At 40.6% G+C, this 18,386-nt stretch overlaps 1 protein-coding gene across 4 annotated transcripts in view; it reads left to right on the forward strand.

Moving 5' to 3' along the window:
* Positions 1-18,386, forward strand: part of elovl5 (ELOVL fatty acid elongase 5) — a 112,232-nt gene that overhangs the window by 88,043 nt on the left and 5,803 nt on the right. For all 4 annotated transcript variants that reach the window (XM_048530497.2, XM_048530494.2, XM_048530496.2 and 1 more), the window contains exons 5-7: positions 4,587-4,758; positions 6,371-6,495; positions 12,520-12,654. In XM_048530497.2, coding sequence (XP_048386454.1) covers positions 4,587-4,758; positions 6,371-6,495; positions 12,520-12,654 — 432 coding nt within the window. The remainder of the gene's footprint in view (positions 1-4,586; positions 4,759-6,370; positions 6,496-12,519; positions 12,655-18,386) is intronic.

Genomic DNA, 18,386 nt, shown 5'->3' on the forward strand with positions numbered 1-18,386 from the left:
ATGAGAACTAGGAGCAGGAATAGGCCCTTCGAGCCCACTCTGTCATTCAATAAGATCATGGCTGATCTTTTCGTGGACTCAGATGCACTTACCCACGTTCTCATCGTATGTCTTAATACCTTTATTGTTCAAAAAAAATCTACTTTAGCTTTAAAAACGTTTACTGAAGTAGCGTCAACTACTTCACTGGGCAAGGAGTTCCATAGATTAACATCCCTGTGAGTGAAGAAGTTCCTCCTCAATTCAGTCCTAAATCTGCTCCCTCTAATCTTGAGGCTATGCCCTCTTGTCCTAAAAGTAACAATGTTGTCAAGTAACAATGAATCCACTTCCCCTGCCCTGTCTTTATCGCCCTTTCCAAAAATTCTCCTTGCATCAAATCAGTGCTCAGTTTTCAAACAGAATAGCCATTAACCAGCTTGCCAGATATTGATAATTGGCTTTTTTACAGCACTTTAAGCATAATTACCTACTTCGTAAGTGCATTGGGCACTTATACATGGGAGTTTTACTTTTGTGTGTCTAAGTGGATAAAGTAATTGAAAGTTTATTTTAGTTTTGTTTACAATGGTGCTTAGATTGAAAGGCCGTAAGAAGTAGGGAGCAGAGGTACGCCATTCAATGAGAACATGGCTAAGTTGAAAATGGTCAACTCCACTTGGTTGCCTTTTTTTCAGAATCCTTGATTCCCTTCCTATTCAAAAGTCTGTCTATCTTGGCCTTGAATATACTTTACAGCACAGTTTTCGTAGTCCTGTGATAAGGAATTCCACAGTTTCACTCTCTCTTCTGAGAGAAGAAATTCGTCCTCATCTCTGTTGTAACTGTGCAATCCTTTATTGTAAGATAATACTCTCTGGTTCTGGACTCTGTCACAAGGAAGAAACAACCTCTGCATCTACCTCTCAATCCCCCTAAGAGCTTTGTATGTTTTAATTAAGCCCAGTCTCATTCTCCAGGCTCAAACCACACAACCTCCCTTCATTATAAAATCTCTCCACACCCAGGATCAACCCCCACCCCCCCCCAAGTGAACCTTTATCTATACTGCCTCTGATGCCAGTATATCTTTCCTTAGATACGAGGGCTAAAACTATGTTTAGTATTCCAGCTTTGGCCTGATGAGTCTCTTGGATATTTCAGAAATACCTCACTGTTTTTTGTGCTCTGTTCCCTTTGATATAAATGTCAACATCCCATTTGCCTTCCCTGGTACCTGCTGAATTTGCATGCTAACTTCCTGTTCTTTATGTGCAAGGACTCCCGAATCCCTCTGTGCTGTAGCTTTCTGCAGTCTTTCTCCATTTAAATAATCTTCTTCTGTATTCTTCCTGCAAAATATTCTCACATCATATTCCATCTGCAAGCTTTTGCTCATTCACTTAGCTTGTTTATATCCCTGTGCAGAACCTTTTCGAGTTATCTTGACCATTTGTCTTCCAACCTATTTTTATGCCATTCACAAACTCGCTGATAGTATCAGCGATGGTAAGACCTGCCCATCAGGAGTCAGAGATAACACAGTATGGAACTAGAGGAACACAACAGGCCAGGCAGCATCAGAGGAGCAGGAAAGATGACGTTTCGGGTTGGGACCCTTCTTCAGAATCACATGCTGATAGTATGTTCATTTGCCTCATCCAAGCCATTTAATATATTTTAATATATTTTATGAATAATTGTCACCCAGCACTGATATCTAGGGCATTCCACTCGTTACAGTTGCCAACCTGAAAATGTTCCTCTTTTTCCCACTCCCCGCCTTCTGTTAGTTAGTCCATTCTACTGTCTCCAACACCAGGGTTTGGAGGTAGTAGAATAATTATTTAATGCCAAAATAATTAAAATAATTATTTAATGCCAGTGCACCTTTGTAGCTACTTCCTTTAATATCTTAAGATGCATCCCAATCACAGAATTCCTACAGTGTAGAAGCAGGCCATTTGGCCCATCAAGTCCACACTGACCCTCTGAAGAGCACCCCTCCCCCTGTAACACTGCATTTCCCATGGCTAATCCATCTAACCTGCACATCCCTGAACACTACGGGCAATTTACCATGGCCAGTCCACCGAGCCTGCACATCTTTGGAATGTTGGAGGAAACTCACACAGACACAGGGAGAATGTACAAACTCCACACAGACAGTCGCCCGAGGCTGGAATTGAACCCCGGTCCCTGGTGCTGTGAGGCAGCAGTGCTAACCACTGTGCCGTAGGGCTGGAGGTGATTAAAGAGGTGGGAAGGGGCGAGAATTTAAAAATCAGGCCATTGCTTCACCGGGAGGCACTGGAGGAGATGTACAGGGCAGTGGTCAGTGAACATGACTTGGGCCAGTAGAGACTGGCCCAGGCTGTTCAGGAGGGAGTTCCAAGTTATTGAGACAGCAACCCTGGAGAAATGGCAGTTTATTTCCAAGTTAGGATAGTGTGTGACTTTGGGGTGAATGTGCAGCTGGTGATGTTCCTGTGTACCTGTTGCCCTTGTTCTTCTAGATGGTAGAAGTTGGATCAGATAACAGCAGCAGATTGCCTTCTCTGAGGGGCATTAGTGAATCAAACAGTTTTCATGACAGCCCATTAGTTTCGCGGCCAGCATTACTGGGATTAAGTTATTCTTTCCAGATTTAGGTAAGTAGGTTTCTATAAAGCTGATAGCATAATGCACTTCAGGACCAGCTCTTTTCTGTATTGATCCTTCCTGTTTATATTATTGACTTCCTTTTTCTCTGTTGTAGCACCAATACACTTGTTAACTTCCTCATAATTAGTTGTTTCAGATAAGCTGCTCTGCATAAACAAAAACCGAAAGAACAGCGGATGCTGTAAATCAAGAGCAAAAACAAAGTTGTTGGAAAAGATCAGCAGCATTTGTGAAGGGGGAAAAAAAAGGAGTTTAGTGTTTCGGGTCCAGTGACCTTTCCTCAGAACTGGGGAACTCTGTTGTGAGGAACGGTCACCAGACCCAGAACGTTAACTCTTTTTTTTCCCCCTCATATCATAGATGCTGACAGACCTGCTGAGCTTTTCCAGCAACTTTGTTTTTGAAGCTGTTCTGCATCATCAGTTTGTCAGAGCTGAGTTCTTTTCATTTCTGTTTTTTGCAAGTGCCCACCTGTTTTTGACGGCTATCTCTGTAGCATATTAGCTATTTTGGTGTATTACTTTCAAGGCTGACCTCTTCTTGCCGAGACCCTCCCAGGTTCAAAAGGTTTGCTGTCACCATCTTTCCTCTCTCGGCTATACCCTACGATGTGACGTGAGTCAGTCATTCAGGGAGGGGTGCGAGGGACCCGTATCACGACCCGCTTCTGCCGGCTAATTAGAGAGGGGTCTGAAAATTAAATTTCACATTTTCTTCACCCTATGCACCTCCCAGGATGTTATTGGCACAGTTTGAAAGACTGGCCTATGCTGTAGAAACACTGTCCAGTACTTGCTGTTCCATCTTGCAGATATGATATTTTACAATATGAAATGAGAGCTTTATTATCCAGTTAAACACAGGTAATGCTAATTTGGATTTACATTAGAGTAATTTCTAAGCTGTAGCTGTATATATTCTGTGGGCGGCTCAGTGGTTAGCACTGCTGCCTCACAGCACCAGGGACCCAGGTTCAATTCCACCCTCGGGTGACTGTCTGTGTGGAGTTTGCACATTCTCCCTGTGTCTGCTTGGGTTTCCTCTGGGTGCTCTGGTTTCCTCCCACAGTCCAAAGATGTGCAGGTTAGGTGGATTGACCATGCTAAATTGCCCGTAGTGTTCAGGGGTGTGTAGATTCAGTGGATTAGCCTTGGGAAATGCGGGTTTATAGGGTGGGTCTGGGTGGGATGCTCTTCAGAGCTGGTGTGGACTTGTTGGGCTGAATGGCCAGTCTCCATACTGTAGGAATGCTATGGATTCCATAAGTATAATCTGGATTAAATCTAATTGTTGGTTTTAAGGCTTGGGTTCATTACTGGGAAATTGTCCAAGTAGCATTTGGCTTTATTGCTATTTACATATAACAGGATAAACCACATGTCGGTGCAATCATATAATGCACGAGATTGTTCACAAGCTTACAGCACAGAAAGGCTGTGGTTAAATACCCGCAGTGGCACAGAATTACCCCTTTTAATGATTTCAGTGCTGACTTTTGAATTGATGCTGAGGGCCACAAAAACATCTTGTGGATTCTTGCGCGTTGCTGTGGAGTCCACGTCAGTTCCACACCCAAAATCTAGAGCTTCCAAAGTGAGTTACGCCTCTTTTGTTCATTCTTCAAAATGTATGTCTGCCACAATCTGTTCGTAGTCAAAATACTTTTGAACTTCTTGTGCAATCAAACTGACCTGTCCTAACATGGTAAAGAATAGAAGAAAATGTTTACTTTTTATTCACTCCTACTGAACCCTTCCACCTACTGTCCTCTGAGAAAGACTGGAATTTCCAGATAGCACAATGACATTGTCTCATGATGTTTTACAGCCTAATTCATCAAATGAATTGATGGACTTCTAGACCTTGTGCAGACTATTATGCAGATAGTTTTATGATGCATCGATAATAAACTACATTTCAGCATTATTCCCTCTTTTTCACAGATTATCCGTGTGCTATGGTGGTACTACTTCTCTAAAGTCATAGAGTTCATGGACACTTTTTTCTTCATTTTACGAAAGAACTACCATCAGATCACTGTTCTGCATGTCTATCACCACGCCACCATGTTCAACATCTGGTGGTTTGTTATGAACTGGGTGCCCTGTGGTCACTGTAAGAGAGATAACAGTCTTTCCTTTTTTTTAGGAGATTTGTTGTTTTTTCCAAAGGGCAACTAAACCTAGACTTATTTGGATCTTTGATTTTATTCCTCTCCTCAGTGCATTAGGTTGACACTTATGCACTGAGTTTATTTGGAACTTATTGCCACTGCCATTGTGTCACTTTGTAGAGCAGAAATTTGGTAGCTTTGGCTGGAATTGGTTCATGAGCACAGTGCCTCCTTACAGGCAGTAATAAAGCTTATTTTATTTCCATGTGGTGCCCAATGTTGGACAACCTGTACATCCTTCATGAACCTTCCTACAATTGGCTCTCAGCTGAATGTTTATGACCACGTTCAGTATCAAAACAGTGACTGAGCCTGTCCCATGTCCTGTCAAAAGGCAAACCGCTCATAGATGGATGTTGTTGGGAAATTGAAACCAAAGAAAAAAATTCTGAGCGTTTTGGATTTAGTTGCTCTTCAAAGCTGCAGTGTTCCTTTTCATATTGCCAGTTTTACACACTTAACAGCCAGGCATCTGTGCTTCGAAATGGCTTACTTGAAAATTACTGTTTGATAAAATTTTAATATTCTTTTGAATTGAAAACAGGCCTGCTTGAAAATGGTATGGTGCGCTCATTTAAACGTAAAGTGCTAGTCACTATTACTTTTGCTTAACCCTTGGATCAAACGGAGGTTGTTAAATTTTTTATTGCCTCTTTATGCACTTGAGGTCTCTCTTGTTAAACGAATGAAAGTCCTTTAAAAACACTTAAGATGATCAATGGACTAAACTTACACAATTCTGACCAGTTTTGATTTAGGTCTACATAGCTGTTTGAAAGAACCAGTCGAGTACAAAAGCAGAAGCACAAAATATCCTATTCAGTCATTACTAATTTTAAATGAGAAGTGATTTTTCATGCCTAGTCACATTTACTTCTTTTCCTGTTAATTGAGAGGAGTTGCAGACAGTCCTGACAGTATGGCGAGGCCTGTCAAAATCTTGACAGTCAGCCAACAAAATATTCATCTTGACTGTGCTTGTGATCTTTTGTGTTCCTGTTGTGAAGGCAGTCTGGTTGGTGGCAGTGCTTACATAGACCTGCGAAATTAAAAACAGGCTTGAAGATTAACTCAGCTTCATAAAGACCAGATCTTTGGGAAGCCAAAGCTAACTCTGAAGCCTTATTCTCAAGCCTTTGGATTGTTCTTGCGTTTTCCGCCATGTACTTATAAGCTTTAAATTCTAGTTTATCCAAAATCCAGTTATACAAGTCGATTGTACACATGTGAACCCAACTAGGAGAAAACCCATTTTGCAGCCATGTAACCTCCTGACTGAAGGTGATTGTACGTTTTTAGGATTTAATCAGGAAAAGAGAATGCCTGCTAAAATTTCTTAGTGACTTGCAAAATATAAATGATGTACTTTTTCCAAACTTAATAATAGTGACTCTTATATACTAAATTCTGGTGGTTGAGCCTGTTTTGAAATGATTGCCTCACTGCAAACTTAGATAGCGTTTCTCAATTTTTATATTTTTCCAGACTTTAACATCAGTGTTATTTCTTGCATGCATTTCAGTTGTGTTTAGCTGGCACTCTCTTGCTTTGCAGCTTTCTTTGGGGCCACTCTCAACAGTTTCATTCATGTGTTGATGTATTCCTATTATGGGCTTTCTGCTATCCCAGCCATGCGACCTTATCTTTGGTGGAAAAAATACATCACTCAAGGACAATTGGTGAGTGTATCACCATTTTATTCAGATGCCAGAAAGTTGTGAGTAACCTCAAATTTTCAACAGAAACGTACAAAATTATGAAGGGTATTGAAAAGATAGATGCAGGGAAGTTGTTTCCACAGACAGGTGAAACTAGAATCTAGAGTGCATAGCCCTAAAATAAGGGGGAGCAGATTTAGGACTGAGTTGAGGAGGAACTTCTTCACTCAAAGGGTTGCGAATCCCTGCCCAGTGAAGCAGTTGAGATTTCCTTGTTGAATGTTTTTAAGGCAAAGAAAGACTTTTGAACAGTAAAGGAATTAAAGGTTATGTTGAGTGGGTGGGTAAGTGGGGCTAAGCCCATGAAAAGCTCAACTTCGATCTTATTAAATGGAGGAGCAGGCTTGGTGGACCAGATGGCCTACTCCTGCTCCTATTCCTTATGTTCGTATTGTATTTTGTCTTGTGCATTTTTATTTGCGGTTGCATTTGTTACTTTGCACTGGAATACAAATTATTCCGTTTTATTTTGTGCAGTTACTTATCTGCAGTTTCCTTCCTCCTTACACAGTATCTGATCTCCATGCTACCTATTTATGACAGTGTACTTTCCAACTGGTAGTTGCTGTGTCCTTCAATGATCTTTACAAACTTTGCCTTATCTATGTACCAGCCCATAAAAAAGATGGCAGATAACTTTGAAATGTATATGGGAAAGAGAAAGAAAAGAGAGTTCTGACAGTGCATTGCAACAATCCAAAAAAAAAGAAATAATGAGGGAAAATATTCTCTCCAAACCGGCAGGTTCAATGGGAGATACTGTCCAGAGTGAGAGAAATTTAGGACATCTTTGACTGTCAAATTTGAAAAATGAATCTGTGAAGTTAGATATAATCTTACAGGGGAGAGGAGGTTATGTAGTCTGAGATTTTCTGACCTGTCTACGTGTCTGTACATTTCTACAGCCCATGGTGGTTGAAGTAGGTGGCAAAGGTCGTAAATGGTTTGTTAAAGCCTGCAAATCATAGGAACAACTAGCAGCAGAGAGCCAAGGAGATTAGTGCTTCAAATGGGATAGTCGATGTTAGCATGTAATATGAAATGAATGTCCATAGAAATCATAATATGTTAATATTAATATAATCATGAAATAGTCCACTATGGCGAGAGGAAGGTTAGGGCTGAGAGAAAGATTGCATATCAGACAACAGCATTATCTTGTATTGTGTCCAGAAGACTGGAAGAGATTTTAGAAACACTTTTCTCAGACATGTAGATGTATTCACAAAGTCTTGGGGTTTATGAAACACTGAGATTTATTGAGGGGGAAAGATCTAGTTGATAGAAAAAGAATAAAGTTGAATCACCCTTTGAAAAAATTGCATTGACTGGAATCTCCATTTTAAATTATTGGAAATTGTGTATTGATTGATGATTGACCAAGGATAGGACTGTCAAAGGTAAGAAAGACGGGCAAAGGAAAATTCAAAAAATCGAAAGAAAGCATGTTCTTCATTGCCTCAGCAGTGAGAATGCTGTGAGGGCAGTGTGCAGTCTAAATAAGTTGTTAAATACAGAGCGGCAGCATCACTAAAGGTTTGGGTCGGCTCGAACAATTAGCGAGTGAAGATCATTGATGGGGAGGAAGGGAAGAGTGTGAAAGAGAATATAACCTGAAGGAATGCCTGAGTTAACAGACAAAGTGACATGTAACATTAATTGCAACCCAAATGAAGGAATGAAAGAAGCAGGATAGCAATGAACATAGCTTAAGCTGTTGTACCGATATTATCGGAGCTGAGTGGTAAAGAAATGCTGAGTTGGAAAAAGACTTAACCTTACTCACGACCGAGATGTTTTTTGGGACAATGCTTTTGTAATAGCACTTGAAATCAGTATATAAATATTAAGATACAAATATATGAATAATTTAAAAATGAGCAAAATGCATTAAACATAACGACTAGAGATTTAATGTAAGTACAATTTGATGCGTCATGATTTTATGCTGAAGATTTTATACTGGTGCCTAAAGAAAGACTAAAGTAAATAACACCATTTACCATTATTAAGAAGTAAATTGGACATAATGTTCAGAGTATGTATCCATCAAAATCCAGGAGTTACTGTCAGAGTTGCCCTGGGTTTTTAGATTTAAGGCGAGGTAGTCCTTGGACCCCAAGGACCTATTTTAGCCATCTTCTGTTCTTTATGTGCATAGTGTTCCCTGTTTGTAACCATTTGAAAATGTAGTATGCAGCACCTAGTCCTACATCTCACCTGCCTCCCTTGGCCTTTGCTAAACTATCACACTATCGATGTGGAACAGTATAAATTTTCTCCTGTGAAACATCATGTAGACAGAAGCCCTTAGCAAACTATTGTTCCCCAGCTAACCGGTTCATCCCTCTCCCTGGAGACTGCGTAATGCTGGCCAGACTGTTTAGAATCTTGTTGCCCTATTTGATATCAAGATGAGCTTTTAACCATGTTCCTGCACCGCCACTAATGCCACTTATTTCCACCACTGTAACATTGCTCGACATTGTCCAATACTTCATCTCATCTGTTGCTGAACCCTCATCCAATCTCTGTTATCTGTACAATTGAATATTCCAATGTGCTGCTGGCCCGTCTCCCTTCTTCTACCCTTTGTAAACTTGAGCTCTCCTAAAACTTTGTTGCTCACGCTCTGACTTCACCCATCACTCCTGTGACCTACATTGCCTCACTGTTAAGCAACTCATCAACTTTAAAATTCTCATCTTTATTTTCACTTCCCTCCGTGGGTTTACCTCTTCAATCTCCACTAGCCCTGCTGCCATCCAATTGTGACCTCTCGAGCGTCCGTGGTTTCAATCATTCGACTCGGCGACTCTCTCTCCAGCTGGCCAGGAACTAAGGCTTTTGCATTTACTTTCTTAATGTCTCTAACCCTTCCTTTCATTACTCCTGTAAGGTGCTGCTCAACACCGAACTTCTGATCAAGATTTTTGGTCAGCTGTTTCAAAAACCCCCTGTCTAGGCCCATGACAGAGTTTGTTTAACAGTGTTCCCTTGAAATGCCTCAGACCATAAAATATGTTACATGAATATAAGAAACCACAAGACTTTACAAGCAGGAGTAAGACATTTAAACTCTTGAGCTTGCTTTATCATTCTAGATCATGACTGATCGTCTATCAGAAAATTATTTCCCTACATTAAATAATTGCTTGTTGGTGCAGAACTTAAACATTGCTAAAAAGAGACACAAAATGGAAGCTTTGTCCTGCACTCATTCGGGCATGGATGTAAGAAACCAGACAGCGAGAGTTAAACACCGACACACGCTGCATGGGAAAAAGCTGGATGCTGATTGGTTATAATGTGGAAGCATGAAGATCTGTCCAGTCTCAGTCTTCACCAGCTGATTAACTTCCTCAGCAGGCAGCTGGACTCTGATTGGCCAGGGCATCACCATGGGGGAAGCAACAGAGATTAGCCATCTCCACAACATTTTTTTCTCAATGAAACAGTTCCAATGTATGCGCAGATTCCTTTTGCTAACACTGTAAAGGGATGGGCATGTGCATAAATACAGATTCTAACAAATACAAATGAAACATACCAAGAGCCCAACTGATAATCTAACGTGGCTTTCGAATGTAATCCATAGCACGGTCTGGATTATTTAATAAATGCCACCCAATAACAGAGCTACATCCAGTACTTTGCCACCCTGGGTTTCATTTTCCACTTCCTTATACAGTGTGAAATGTACGGAGGGAATTGTGGGTAAAGTGAGGTAGTGTTGAAATGAAAAGCATATAATGTGGCAAAAGATTGCTGGTAAACCTGAAGATTGGCAAAGATTTAAAATACAACAAAAGATGACCAAAAATGTAGAGGAGGAGCTTGTAGATTATCAAAGTAAAGTAGAAAGTAATATAGCATTGTCAATAATAGCTTCTGTAAATATCTAAAAAGGAAGAGAGGCAAAAGTGAACAACGAGTACTTAGTAAATGTGGCTGGGGAAAATAATGGGAACCAGTGAATGGCAGAGCATTCAATTAAACACATAACATCAGCCTTCATGGTAGAAGACACTAACAGCATTCCAAAATTACATAAATAATCAAATAGCAAAGGTGATATTAGGAAACCAATGGGGTTAAAGGCCAATTATGCCGAACAATATCCCAAACTAAACTGGTAGCACCTGCCTGCTCCTGGCTCATATCCCTTCAAATCTTTACAGTTCATGTACTTATCCAAATGTTATAGAAGAGTAGAATATGTCTTTTAAACATTGAAATTGTACCCACATCTACCACTTCTTCAGAAAGTTCATTCCACAGAAGAACCACCATCTGTGTAAAAATATTTGCCTCTCATTACGAAAATATGGAGTATGGAATGTACAGAGAGATTTTCTTGTGAGAAATGGTTGATTAGCTTGCGCTTGTACACATTAATGCACACTCCACTGCAGTATGATCCTGGTAGCACCAAAAGCCCAGGCATTAAGGAGCCAAATTAAGCAGCTGAGATGCCTAGGTAACAACCCTTTAATCGGATAAGTTAACAAGTTTTACTGCCTCGTGTCTGCTTACAGATGTCACAGTTCCCCTGTAGTGTGTTGCACCAGATCAGGACACTAGCTCACAGCAAATCTCCCCTCCAAAACCAGCAGAAACGTGAATGGCAGCTTTCAGCATAGTAAGCAGCAAGGGCTGACTGCAGAATCGAGTGCATGCCCTGAAATTACATTATAAAGGAGAGGTTTTATTTTGTTAGTTGATGCAAGACATTTGAGAATTAGTATAAAAGTGGGCTAGGAAGAGAAGGAATCAAACAGTAGTTTTGTGCCAATCATTGAAATAAATGAAGCAGTGAGATGAAATGTTCAGCATGCAGCAGGTTCAGATATAATTTGGATATCATTATGTGTGGTTCAGACTCCTAAGAAAGGGATGTACTGAGTTCATGAGATGTTTTAAGGAAGGCAGAAGCATTGGGAGTGGGAAAGAGAGAGATGGGAGGGGTAATTTTAACTTCTTCACATTGGGGCTTGTCTGTGTGGAATTTGTCTGATTTTCATGCTGCAAAAAAATACACTTGTCCTCTGTCGTATTATTGTGCCAAGCCTGAGAAGTGGAATATTAGCTCAGTGGTTTCATTTTAAATCAGAACATTATGATCTTCGAGAAGGATCTATTTTGAGAGTTGGGGGCAAGTCAGGGGTTAAAATGGGGTAACCTAGGTATGGGAAGTGAGTGTCGAGGAGAATTCTAATGCTCATTATGTGCCAATGCCATCATAGACATGCCTGAAATGTACTCTTTGGTTTCTATTTCTAGCAAATTACAAACAGATTCTTAAAGAATGCATTTTCATTTTGGCTAGGAGCAACAGTGAAAGGTCAGAGATCTCTGTCTAAGATGTCTTTCGGGTACTGTAGCCTGTGCAATTTTTATTTCAACCTCTAATGACCAAGTATGGGCAGTAGTTGAAGCACTTTTGCATTGTTAGAGCTGATTGACAAAAGGTCAGCGATAGATCGATTTTGTGGTATTTAACCAAGACCTATATTGTGAACCTAAATCGCTGTTAAAGAAGGAATCTGGAGCTGCTACTGAGCTTAATTTAGAGACTCAAAAAAACTGATAAAATTACAGTCTGACATTTGGTGTGCGAACGTTGAAGATGGAGTTGTCAACTGTGTTAATAAGTAGCAATAACTGACGACTGTTACTTTCCTATAAGCTCAGCGGAAACTCAGCTCCCAGGTGCAAATAAGTCAAGGCAGTTATAGCAGAGCCTGTGAGAAGTTCACGCGCACACACACAGACATGTACAGACACCAGACATGCACGCGCATACATACACACTCAACTCAAGAATGTTTTTGCATTTGTGTGGCAAGCTTAAAAGTAAAATTAAATTGCTGTAATTAGTTCAGTAGATTTAGTATGGTGTTCTATACCTGTATTTTACTTTTTGTCATTTTATGCATGTTTTTTAGACTCAAAAATTCTGATCTTGTTTTACAATTGTTCCAGCTCCAGTTTGTTCTAACAATAATCCAGACCAGTTTTGGCGTTATCTGGCCATGTGGGTTTCCAAGTGGCTGGCTGTACTTCCAGATTGGCTACATGATCTCTCTGATTATCCTCTTCACTAATTTCTATATTCAGGTAGGTTATCATATTCGGCTTCTGTTTAATCTGTACCCATTCAATATGTACCACTCAATATCTTCAATTATGTCCGAAAATCTTGATCTAGGGCATGTGACTCAAAATGCTTTGAGTGGTTTAGAGCATCAGAACTAGGAGCAGGAGTAGGCAATTCATTTACCATCTAATTCAATCCTGGCTGATTTCTCCACTTTCCTGTTGCTCCCTGTAACCCTTTAACCTGTTACTAATTAAAATTTGTTAATTTCTTCCTTTAATTTACTCAATATCCCACTCTGGGATAATGAATTCCACAGACTTGTGACCCTTTGGAGAGAAGTAATTTCTCCTTGTCTCAGTCTTAAATCTGCTGCCCTTTAGGCTATGACCTCTCGTTCCAGATTACCCCATAAAGGAAAACATCAGCTCTCTGTCTACTTTGTCAATCCTCTTTAGCATCTCATTTACCTCATTTAAATCACTTTTCATTCTTATCGACTCTAGTGAGTATAGGCCTAAACTGTTCAACCTCTCTTCATAAAACAAACCTGTCATCTGGGTGGTGTGTATGTGGTATGAGCTGTTAGAGGAAGTGGTAAAATTACAATACTGAAAAAACGTTTGGATTGGTACATGAATAGGAAAGGTTTAGAGGGATATGGGCCACACACAGGCAAATAGGACTAGTTCAACTTATGAAGCCTGGTTGCCATGGACAAGTTGGGCCGTAAGGGCCTGTTTCTGTGCTGTATGACTGGAATAACCAATGAACCATCTCTGAACTGCCTCCAGTGCAATTACATCCATCCTCAAGTAATGGAGCCAAAGCTGTATGTAGTCCTCCAGTTGTCGTCTCACCAATGCCTTATACAATTGCAATGGTACCTCCCTACTTCTCCACTCCATACCTTTAGCAATAAATGCCAAAGTTCCATTTGCTGTCCTTTATTACCTTTTTTGTACCTGCATACTAGCTTTCTACAATTCATGAATAAAACACCTAAATCCGTGTGTGCTGAAGCATTTTAGGGTTTCTCTCCATTTAGATACTAAGTTATCTTTGTTGTTCCCACCAAAATAGATAATGCCGCACTCATCCACGTTAAACTCCAACTGTTAGACTTTGGCCCATTTACCTAAACTGTCCATAATCAATTTGTAAATTTCTTGTTTCTTCAGTTCAACTTACTTCCCCCCCCTATTTTAGTATCATCTGCAATTTTGACTATAGTACTTTCTGTCCCTGCATCCAAGTCATTCACATATATTGTAAATAGTTGGAGCCTGGGAAACGAACCCTGGCACCCCACTAGTTTTAGCTTGTCCACCAAAAAGGACCCATTTATCCTGATTCACTGTGCCTGTTGGTTAGCCTGTCCTGTACCCAAGCTGATAAATTACGCATAATCCCATGTGATCCTACCTTGTGTGTTAACATGTTGTGCAGCACTGTATCAAAATGTCTTCATGAAGTCCTGATATATTATATCTACAAGACCCTCATTTGCTTGTTGCAGCTTTGAAGAACTGTAGCAAATTAGTCACACAGTTTGTCTTTCATAAAACCATGTGGACTTTGCTAATTGTGTTCTGACTTTCCTGTTACTACTTTGTAATGGATTCCAACAATTTCCCAATGACAGACATTAAAACTAACTAGTCTATAGTTTCCTCCTTTCTGCCTTCTTCCTTTTTTTGAATAAGAAACTTATATTAGTTTTTTCCAATCCACTGATACCTTTTCAGAATCCAGGGAATTTTGGAATATTCTAACCATTGCGTCCACTGTGTATGCTGCCACTTCCTTTAAAGTGTTTATATGTACTTCAGATGCATGTAAACAAATGTAATCCTTTAAGGATCAAAGAGGCCTATTATTTGATGCGTGAGAGACATTAGGTTGTTTTGAGGGACAGATTTGACGCAGATTTTCTTTATTCTGCCACCATCAACACATACTAGTTTGTACTAATAGAATAATAAGATATCTAATAAGTTGTATTCATTTAGGCTAATCTTCATACCAATTGTAAATACATCACCTAAAATCATCATGTAATTGAAGACAAGAAAGCTGCTTGACCCATTGTACAAAGTCTTCGTTAAAGCATCTATTGCTTTTGTTGCTTTTAGCTCTAATACTCTTTTCATACACCATCTTTGTGTTGAAAATAATTCTCCAATATCAATCCTAAAGTTACCATTTATTAGCTTTAACATATCCTCACTTTTGTTAGAGCCAAAGAGCTGTACGGCATGGAAACAGACCCTTCAGTCCAACTTGGCCATGCCAACCTTGTGTCTGAAATTAATCTAGTCCCATTTACCAGCAGCTGGCCCATATCCCTGTCTACCATTCCTATTCACATACCCATCCAGATGCCTTTTAAATGTAGTAATTGTACCAGCCTCCACCACTTCCTCTGGCAGTTCTTCCATGCACACAGCACCCTCTGTGCGAAGGAGTAGCCCCTTAGGTCCCTTTTATATCTTTCCCCTCTCATCTTACACCTATGCCCTCTGTTTTGCACTCCCCTGCACTGGAGAAATGACTGTTCACCCTTTGGATGCCCCTGATGATTGTATAAACTTCTATAAGGTCACCCCTCAGCCTCTACTGAGCCAAGGAAAATAGCCCCAGCCTACTCAGCCTCTCCCTATGGCTCAAACTCTCCAACCCTAGCTACATCCTTGTAAATGTTTCTTTCAAGTTTTGCAACACTTTCCCTATAGCTGGGAGACCAGAACTGAACAAAATATTCCAAATGTGGCCTAACCAATGTCCTGTTTAGCTACAACTTGGCTTCCCAACTCCTATACTCAATTCACTGACCAATAAAGGCAAGCATACCAAACACCACCTTCACTATCCTATCTACCTGTGACTCCACGTTCAAGGAACTATGAACCTGCACTCCAAGGCCTGTTTGTTCAACAACATTCCCTTGGACTTATCATTAAATATGTAAGTCCGGTCCTGATCTGCCTTTCCAAAATGCAGCAGCTCACATTTATCTAAATTAAACTCCATCTGCCATTCCTTGTCCCTTTGGCCCATCTGATCTTGGTCCCGTTGTACTCTAAGGTAACCTTGTCTGTCTACCACACCACCAATTTTGGTGTCGTCTGCAAACCTACTAACTGTATCTCCAATGTTCACATCCAAATCATTTATACAAATGATGAAAAGCAGTGGACCCTGCACCAATCCTTGTGGCATACCACTGGTCACAGGCCTCCAGTCTGAAAATCACACTCTGTCTTCTACCTTTTGAGCCAGCTCTGAATCCAAATACCAAACTCTCCCTGAATTCCATGTGATCCAGCCTTGCTGACCAGTCTACCATGAGGAACCTTGTTGAGCGCTTTACTGAAGTCCATAAAGATCACGTCCACCACTCTGCTGTCATCAGTTCTCCCTCGTTACTTCCTCAAAAAACTCAATCAAGTTGGTGAGACGTGATTTCCCATGCACAAAGGCGTGTTGACTATGCCTAATCAGTCCTTGAATTTCCAAATACGTATAAATCCTGCCCCTCAGGATTCCCTCTGACAACCTGCCCACCACTGATGTGTGATTCACCGGCCTATTGCTCCCTGTCTTTTTCTTTACCATGTTTCTTACATAGTGGCACCACATTAGCCAACCTCCGGTCTTCCGGCACCTCACCTGTGGCTATCGGTGATTCCGATATCTCGGCAAGGGGCCCAGCAATCATTCCCCTAGCTTCCCTACTCAGTTGAATTTAAAGCCATTTTGTAAATTTGTCTTTATTTTCTGTTAACTATCCCATTTACCTTTTCATGATCAACTCCTATACGTTTTCTTTTAATTCGAACAGACACGCAATCTAAAAATTCTAAATCAGTTCTAACAACCCATGTATTTGATGCTAGCAACCAAATTTATGCCTGTTTTCTACGGTGCCTCCAATCATTGTAGGTAGCCCCGATAATCTGTCCCTTGAGGCTTGGTGCACCAGTTATGGTCTGACATAAGTATAACGAGGTTTGAGCAAAGCTAGCTCTGACAAAAAGGGTCCAGACCCAAAATGTCAGCTCTCCTGCTCCTCTGATGCTGCTTGGCCTGCTGTGTTCATCCAGCTTCACACCGTGTTATCTCAGATTCTCCAGCATCGGCCGTTCCTCCTACCTCTGACTTCTAGTCTGTTCTTCTGGCCATTTAAATCCTCTGGGCTTTGCTAATTGTTGAAATTTTCAACATTAAGTCTACTAAATGACCTCTTTCAACTTGACCTTCAACATCATCTGTGGAATACCTAAGGTAACCGTTCCCTTTTTTACACGTTAGCAAAGTGTGGGGCTGAATGAACACAGCAGGCCAAGCAGCATCTTAGGAGCACAAAAGCTGACGTTTCGGGCCTAGACCCTTCATCAGAAAAGTTTTCTGATGAAGGGTCTAGGCCCGAAACGTCAGCTTTTGTGCTCCTAAGATGCTGCTGGGCCTGCTGTGTTCATCCAGCCCCACAATTTGTTATCTTGGATTCTCCAGCGTCTGCAGTTCCCATTATCTCCGATCCTTTTTTACAAGTAATCCTTCATAGTTGTTTGTGTTTAATACTGTCTTACAATTAAATATTTTGTGCAACATATTCTTTAGTTTCTGACCTGCCTCCGTTGATTTCACTGCCATTGCTGTTTTGAAACCATCTGTATATTTGACCAATTTGTATAGTTTTATGAATGTAAATCATTGTCGTAAATCAGAAACTGGTGTGGTCCCCAACACTGAGCCATGGGTACTCCCAGCCTCTACACTGACATATAGTAATTTCTAAAACAAATGCATTTTTCTACCCTTGAGCTGAGTTCTAAATCATCCCAAGAATTTAACTTAGATCTTCTCAGCTTTTATCTCACCTGAAAGCCTTTGATCTAGAGCTTTGCCCAAGTCTATTTTGAAAGTGAAGGGACATCACATTGTAGGCTGTCAGCTCATGCAGTATGACATTTCATCAAAAGGAAATTGGTCTCTCATTTAGAATTTTCCCCTCCAGAAATTATCTGGGAGATCCACTTGGGCAAGAGGGAAGACGGATAGACTTCTAGATCCTGCAAAATACATTTCTACCAAACTGGCCCATTGATCAGGCAAACGATTAGTTACAAATTCACAAGCACAGGTTGGAATTATTAAAAACATTAGCAATAAACATGTATGGGGCTTCTCGCTGTCTCTACTGTAGTTCTGGTGAGAGACTAGTGAAACCCTACAAAACCATTTGATCTAGTTATTCTGGTCTGTGCCAGATTAGTGACTGTTGAAACAGTGTTGCAGTAGGAGACCGGAGGATCTCCTCAACAATTTCACAGCAATAATAGAGTTGAATAGAGTAGCATGTATTGTTACGTGCACTCGAATGAGTGAAGTGAGAAGTTAGCAATGTCGCCACTTGGACGCCATCTTAGGTACAGGATGCAGAATTGTTACTGAATTGAAAGATTATAAAAAGAAGTATAGCGTAGGAATGCAAAGTTTTTAAAAAAGCACTGGAATTACTCAAAGTCCAGAATAAGAATAGAAGTATCTTTAACAAGTACTCTAGTTACACTCCTTTTCACTGAGTCCATGCCCATTGAGCTTCAGAACTCTAGGCCTCACTGCCTCCTCAGGCTGGCCTCCAGCCCAGGACCCACTGCCAGGACTCTTCTCCCGGGCCAGCCTGGACTCATGACACGCAATGTATAGTCTAGCAAAGAGGTTCTGGCGTCAAAATAGTGACGTTTAA

Source organism: Stegostoma tigrinum, chromosome 4 (genome assembly GCF_030684315.1).
Source record: "Stegostoma tigrinum isolate sSteTig4 chromosome 4, sSteTig4.hap1, whole genome shotgun sequence".
NCBI lineage: Eukaryota > Metazoa > Chordata > Chondrichthyes > Orectolobiformes > Stegostomatidae > Stegostoma > Stegostoma tigrinum.